At 51.8% G+C, this 6,927-nt stretch overlaps 1 protein-coding gene across 1 annotated transcript in view; it reads right to left on the bottom strand.

Moving 5' to 3' along the window:
• Positions 1-5,922: 5,922 nt before the first annotated feature.
• Positions 5,923-6,927, bottom strand: part of LOC146839382 (uncharacterized) — a 42,389-nt gene continuing 41,384 nt past the window's right edge. Inside the window, exon 5 of the mRNA XM_085650352.1 lies at positions 5,923-6,550. Coding sequence (XP_085506478.1) covers positions 6,410-6,550 — 141 coding nt within the window. The 3' untranslated portion in view covers positions 5,923-6,409. The remainder of the gene's footprint in view (positions 6,551-6,927) is intronic.

Genomic DNA, 6,927 nt, shown 5'->3' with positions numbered 1-6,927 from the left:
CGGGCAGGTACACCCTTTACTTGCTCCGAAGCAGTGATCGATCCTGCTGGGCGATACACACTGGTTCGGGGGAGGCTCATAGGACACTCTATGCTTCTAGGATCCATCTATGCCCCGAACGTCGACCAACCATCGTTCCTGGATCAACTTTCGGGGGCCTTAACCCCGTATGTGGGTCTTCCCTGGTTACTGGGTGGGGACTTTAACGCAGTGCTGGACACGCGACTTGACAGGTCCTACCCACCGCTCCGTAGCACACAGGCAGTCTCGAACGCGAGGAGCCTCACTGACTGGTTGTCGCGATGGGCCTTGCATGATGTGTGGCGTACCTTGCACCCCACTGATCGACTTTATTCATACTATTCGGCAGTACATGACCTTCACGTCCGCCTTGACAGGGTGGTGGGCTCTTCCTCGCTGGCCCCCCATTCCCACGTGGCGACGGCGCCGGCCGCTCTTGAGGATGCGGAGTTTCGTGCCTCGCTCGGCACAGCGGTCGAGCAGTTCTTTGATCTCAACGAGGGTACGGCCGGGAGTGTGCTGACGGAATGGGACGCACACAAATCCACCATGCGGGGACATTGCCTGGGGGCGACAGGGAATATTCGTAAGCAACTCACATTGCTGCTTACTGCTTTGGAATCGCGGCTATTGTCGTGTGAACGCCATGGTGAGGGAGGAGGTCGGGACTCGGACCGGCTGGCACGGCTCCGGGCGCGGCACGCCGAGCTGCTGGAGCGACTGCGGTGCCACAACTACGCCGCGCATTCGGCTCGGGTCCATGCTACGTCCGATAGAGCGGGGCGGTTGCTGGCCTGCTTGATTAGACAGGAGTCGGTTTACGCACCAATAGCCTCTATCCGTGGATCGGATGGGACGCTGGTACATATGCAGCGGGAGATCCATCAGCTACTGACAGCGCATTACACGGCCCTGTACACTTCAACGGGGCGCAGACGGGCACAGGATCTGGATCAGTTTCTAGAAGCCGCCTGCCTGCCCACGATCCCGGGCGCCCACCAGGAAACATTAGAAGGCCCCCTCACACTGGAGGAGATAGGGGAAGCGGTGGCCTCACTGGCTTCTGGCAAGGCGCCTGGACCAGATGGTCTCCCGGCGGAGTATTATAAAGCATATCGAGAGTCCCTGGTGCCTAGACTGCACACGTTGTATCTCACAGCCCTTGAGGAGGCTACCCTGCCTGCCTCCATGAGGGAGGCATACCTGATTTCTTTACCCAAGCCAGGACGTGACCCTACTAGCCTGGGGTCCTACCGCCCCCTCGCCCTCCTCAACACCGATTATAAAATTCTGGCCAAGGTCCTGGCGGAGCGGCTGGCCCCAACTGTGCCGGTGCTGGTGCACAAGGACCAAAATGGGTTTGTACCGAAGCGCAACACCTCCCTTAACCTCCGTCGGTTCTCCCGCGTTGCTGCACATGGCGCACAGCATTGGCCGCGGGCAGGCTGTTTAGTACTGGACCTCGAAAAGGCCTTCGACTGCCTTGAATGGGGGTATCTGGTGGCGGCGTTGTCGTCCTATGGACTAGGCCTCGGGTTCCTCCAAATGGCGGCGCTTCTCTATAAGAACCCTGTGGTTCGGGTGAGAACCGGCCCATACATTTCTGATGCCATTCCAGTTGGCCGTGGTACCAGGCAAGGGTGCCCTCTTTCGCCTCTCCTTTTTGCGCTTGCCATAGAGCCTTTAGCGGCCACCCTAAGGAGGGTTTTGACGGACGGCATCCCCAAGGGCGATGCAACGCACCAGGTATCCTTATACGCGGATGACCTCCTGGTCTTCATTAAAGATGTGGCGCACATCTCTGGGGACCTGGAGCGAGTCCTAACGGAATTTGCTGCGCTCTCCGTTCTACGGGTGAATGCGGCCAAATCGTGCCTTTATCCGTTCCGCGCTGATGCTCTGGGTCCCCAGTATCGCCTGGGGGGTGTGCCTGACATGTGGCAACCGGACACCTTCCGTTACCTGGGCATCCAAGTGTATAGGCAACCAGCTGACTTGGTGGAGGGCAACCTGGGCAGGGCGGTTACGGCGGTCAGAGCACAGATGCGTTTTTGGGGTACCCTCCCTCTCGCGGTCACAGGACGCATTGCCTTAGTCAAAATGGTGGCTCTACCCAGGCTCCTCTACTATTTTGCTAACCTGCCAGTCTACATCCCGGCATCCTTCTTTGCCACCCTGGAGCGCTCACTCCGGGACTTTGTGTGGGGTACTGCGCGCCACAGAGTGGCACTATCCAAGTTATACCTTCCTACGGGTCAGGGGAGTCTTGCGATGCCGTGCTTTGCGCATTATTACCTAGCAGCACAGCTGCAATGGGTGGCAAGGTGGTTGGCCGATAGAGAGAGAGACGATACGGCGTCCGCGGAGCCACCTCTCCCTCTGGTGGATATCATTGCGTCGTTTCACCCGACTGCCAGAGTGGTCAAGCCGGGGCCCCTCCTTGTGGCAGTGGCCTACAAATGTTATCGGCGTGCCCTTTACTTGACTCGGTTGAGTGTCCCTTACGCCCCCGCCATGCCGATTGAGCGTTCCCCTAGTGGGCGGAGGATACTACGCTCGGCGGAGCTTGCAGAATGGCACGCGGTGGATATTTGCACATTGGGGGACCTCTACCGCGATGGTGCGCTTATCCCATTTGCCCAATTGGCGGAGGAGACGGGGTTGCCAGTCGGTCAATTTCTCTGTCACCGCTCTCTAATAACGACATTGGCGAGCCGGTGGGGAGCTCTTCAGGAGGAACCGGCGCAGCACCTCATGATGCAATACCTACATGTCATGGGACGGGGAGCCATATGATACGTTGGTTCGCAGCCTCCCTGCGTACGCAGGTGGCGACCGACTTGTCTCCATTGCGTCGTAAATGGGAAGCGGACTTGGACCGCCCCATGGCTGACAAAGAATGGAGTAATGCGCTAAGGGGGCCGACGCGGGTTCCCAGAAACATGCGGTTTCGCCAAATTCAATATTTCATACTACACAGAGCATATCTCACTCCCGACTCTATAAATCGGTATTTCACTCGCGCGGATGCAAGCTGCCCACACTGCAAGGCTCTGGATGCTGGGCTGGTGCACATGTTGTGGAGCTGTCCGGAGCTGGACTCGTATTGGCGGACGGTGCATGGAGCATTAAGTAAATGCACCGGCCAACTGGCACCGCGGGAATGGCCGGCTTGCTTGCTGCACCTATTTTGAGGAACCCCCCCCCCAACGAAGGTTGCTTCTCGCTTTTTCGATCTGGGTTTGGTAGTGGCTAAGCGGTTGCTCACCAAGCGCTGGAAGGCGGCTGAGCCCCCCCGAGCGCAAGCATGGCGAAGATCCCTGCTGGTATGGGCGGGGGCGGAGGGTACGGCCCTTTTGAGGGAGGAAACGCTGGGCCTCAGGCGCACACCTATAGCGAACCAATGGGGCACACATTTGCAGATCCTGATGCAGCTAGACGGGGACGCCCTGGGACTCTGTGGGGAGCGCGTTGAGGTGGCACCCCCTGAGGAGGGGGGGAGCGGAGGTGAGGCCCGGGGGTCAACCATGGGGAATATTGCGGAGGTCTTTGCTGAATCGGGGGGGTGTGGGGAAACTGAGAATTGCCATTAATGGAACTGTTTGTACCAGGGGATGGGGAACTGGTGGGGGGGGTCGGGTCGGGGGAGGAACCTTGGGGATCTTATGGTAACAGACCGAACCTGCTGCTGCAGTTATGCTGGGGCTCTTGTTGCTTTGCCTCTTTCCTCTTATTGTTTAATGTAACTGTTTAGACAATGGTGTTGGTTCAGAGATCCATAAGATTCATCTTTCCTAGCACACGGGTGCGGCGCTTGATCCTGTTGTTTACCATGCTCACGATTGGGGGTGTATCATCAGATTTGCTGACTCATTGCCCGTAAGGTAATTCCTGTGCACTATGTGCTATGTCTATATTAACAAAATGCCAATAAACAGATTTCATAATAATAATGGCTAATCCACTGCCCTTTCTTCCTATCCGGTCAAGCCTAGTGATGGTGAATCCGTTGGAAATATCCATGATGAGATCTGGAACTGAGGCAGCATCAGTTCATGTCTCCGTGACGAATGCCAGGTCCAGCGCATGGGCCTCCAGAAAGTCAGAGAAAGCCAAAGCATTTTTAACAAGGGATCGAGCATTTATGAGACTGGCATTAGAAATTTTAGGGATAGGCATAGCCTTTGTGGTAGGAGATCCGTCCGTTTCCAACTACTATACCCTAATATTGGATGACGTCAGGTGGCAATGAGGGTAGGTTTGTAAAAACTTTTGAGGTATCAGCAAGGATCCTGGGCCACAAGCGTTATTTGCCTTCAAAGAAATCAGCTGCTTGTGTGAATAGCACAGAGGACTTACCTGCTAGGTGTAAAACAAGCAGGAGGGCTGGTGCTGAGCACGGTCCGAGCCTGGACAGGCGCAGATTGGCTGGTCTTTGGCGCACCAGCGGCACTGACTTGCTGCTTGGGCATTTAAATAACCCTCCATGCCGTCTTGAGGAAATGAGGGGGCGTGCCCAAATTGGAACACTGATATTGTGTAGCCCATGGAAAGCTTGGTCAAATAATAAACAACCCGGGGTTCAGCTAACCCCCCCTCCCCCTCTTTACCTTAGCCAGGCTCCCCAGGTAAGGTAAGATACTGGTAAATAAAATCAATTTAAAGAAAAAATGAAGAGTGCAACACATAAAATCAGTAAAACGGTTCTAAAGACCCACTAAAACAGGAATACTTAAAGTACGGCCCGGGGGCCGTATTCGGTCCTCCTGACCTTTAATAGTGGCCCACTGGTGAACTGCAGTACTGGGCTGCAGTTCACTTGACAGAGCAGGAGCATACAGAAAATTATTTACATGTTAACTAAATGAATGGAAAAGAAGGTGTCCTGGACAACTTATCTTTAGGAAAATCTTTAGTTTTAAAGACATCTTGCACTAAACTTGTAAAATCATGATAAACTGTCTGCAAACTTAAAAGAGTATTTTATTAACATGCATGAGCATTGCTTTGACAAATTTTTAGTGCATGCCAGTAAAGCGTTGGTGGCAGACAGACGTCACGTGAAGGCTCTGTTTGTTGTCCACACCATGCATTTGTTTCGAGTCCCCCCTATGTCCGCCTTTCATCACCCCGACCCTTGCCCTTCTGGCATCAGTGTGGCCCTAGGGCATGCCACAGACCGTTCTTTGCGGCCCCAGGGAAATGTTTGAGAGTACCCATGCAGTAAAAGATGGCGCCTACCTCCATAGGAGCCAGGCATCTCCTGGAAAGGGCTTTGAGGTGCCTACAAGGAAAAGAAATATGGCAGAAATGCAGCTTGGGAGGTAAGTCAAGCAATACCTCTAGTCAAAGCTGCGCGGATGCGTTGTTCGGCCATTTAAATAGCCCTCCATACTGTCTCGTGAAAATGAGAGGGCGTGGCCAAATCGGAATGCTGATAGCGTGTGGCCGATAGAAAGCTTGTCAAATAATAAACAACCCGGGGTCCAGCACCTCCCCTTACCTTAGCCAAGTTTTCTTGGCAATGTAAGATACTAGTAAATAAAATCAAATTAAAGAAAAAATTAGGGATGCAACACATAAAATCAGTAAAATCGGTCTAAAGACCCACTAAAAGATGGCACCCACCTCTAAAGGAGCCAGGCACCTCCTAGAAAGGGCACCGAAGTGCCTACAAGGAAAAGGAAAAGAAATAAGTCAAGCAATACCCCTAGTCAAAACTCTGGTTAGCAGTGGTAAAGTGCGCAGAGTCAGACTACCGGAAAAAACGAGATCAGAAAGGTGGAAGACGCAGGCAAAACGTTGGTGGGTAGACCACCCTAAGGCTATCAGGTCTAACAGTGTGTTTCAGGTATTTCTTTTAAGATTAAATGACAAATACCACATACCGAGAGTGAAAAATGTTCTTTATTTCATAATTTGTCATAGATATCTAATTATATTATATTAAGTATAATACTAAACAAATATAGTTATATACATGTAAAATTAAATATATAATATTAACAAATATAAATATTAATACAATAAACTGATTTACATCTTGATATAGCTGGGTTGCTATCCGGATTGTTTTGATAAGAAATGGCACACTCCTTGGGAGTATTGGCTTGTGTATTGGTACATCCTGGAGTGGAGTCAGTGACGGTCTTAGGATTCTGCTGACATATGAGATGGGTGTACTAGAAATCAGCGAATATGCGGCCTCCTGCAGGCACACAAGGTGGCAACAGAAAATGGACAAGACCTGAGAATCCTACTGACTTATCCGGCAGGTGCTGGTCAGACACGCAGGACTGAATGGCATTCTTATGACCCCTGGACACTTGGTGTCTACTTTTGTCTCATTCGGTGGTTACACCAATGATCCTTATGTGCTTCAAGTCTTCTATTGGCACAAGGAGGGGATGGACAGATGCCCCAAGTCTCCCAGCAAGTTCTGTACCAGTCGCCGTCCATCGTTGACCTCCAGCCAGAGGGTTTGTCTGTGGACTTGAATTGTCTCACATTCATGCCTGTGAAGTGGCCGCTGTGAAGGAAGGATTCAGAGTCCACGTTACATTATAATTGATTATAATTGATTGGATTTAATCATGGACACCATTGAATGCTCATCGAAAATAACCACTCATCCATTCTGTCAACCAGCCCCCAACACTCTTTGAAGCATTATACCCCTCCAAGTCTTTGACTAATTACAGACTATGAGTTTTTCCCAGCCATCAACCCATGTCAAACACCTGTCTCATCTAAACCATCTGCTCATCATTGTCTTGTCTAAGACATCAACATGTGCCAAACCAATTACTCTTTAAAAACACAATGCCCCGTCCGAAAACATTGACTCATCCAAATTAAAGTGACTTTTCCAAAGCAAGCAAGTTGTTGCAAACAAGCAAATTGTCC

The sequence above is a fragment of the Triturus cristatus genome, chromosome 4_1 (genome assembly GCF_964204655.1).
Source record: "Triturus cristatus chromosome 4_1, aTriCri1.1, whole genome shotgun sequence".
Lineage (NCBI taxonomy): Eukaryota > Metazoa > Chordata > Amphibia > Caudata > Salamandridae > Triturus > Triturus cristatus.
This window is presented reverse-complemented; position numbering and strand designations above follow the sequence as displayed.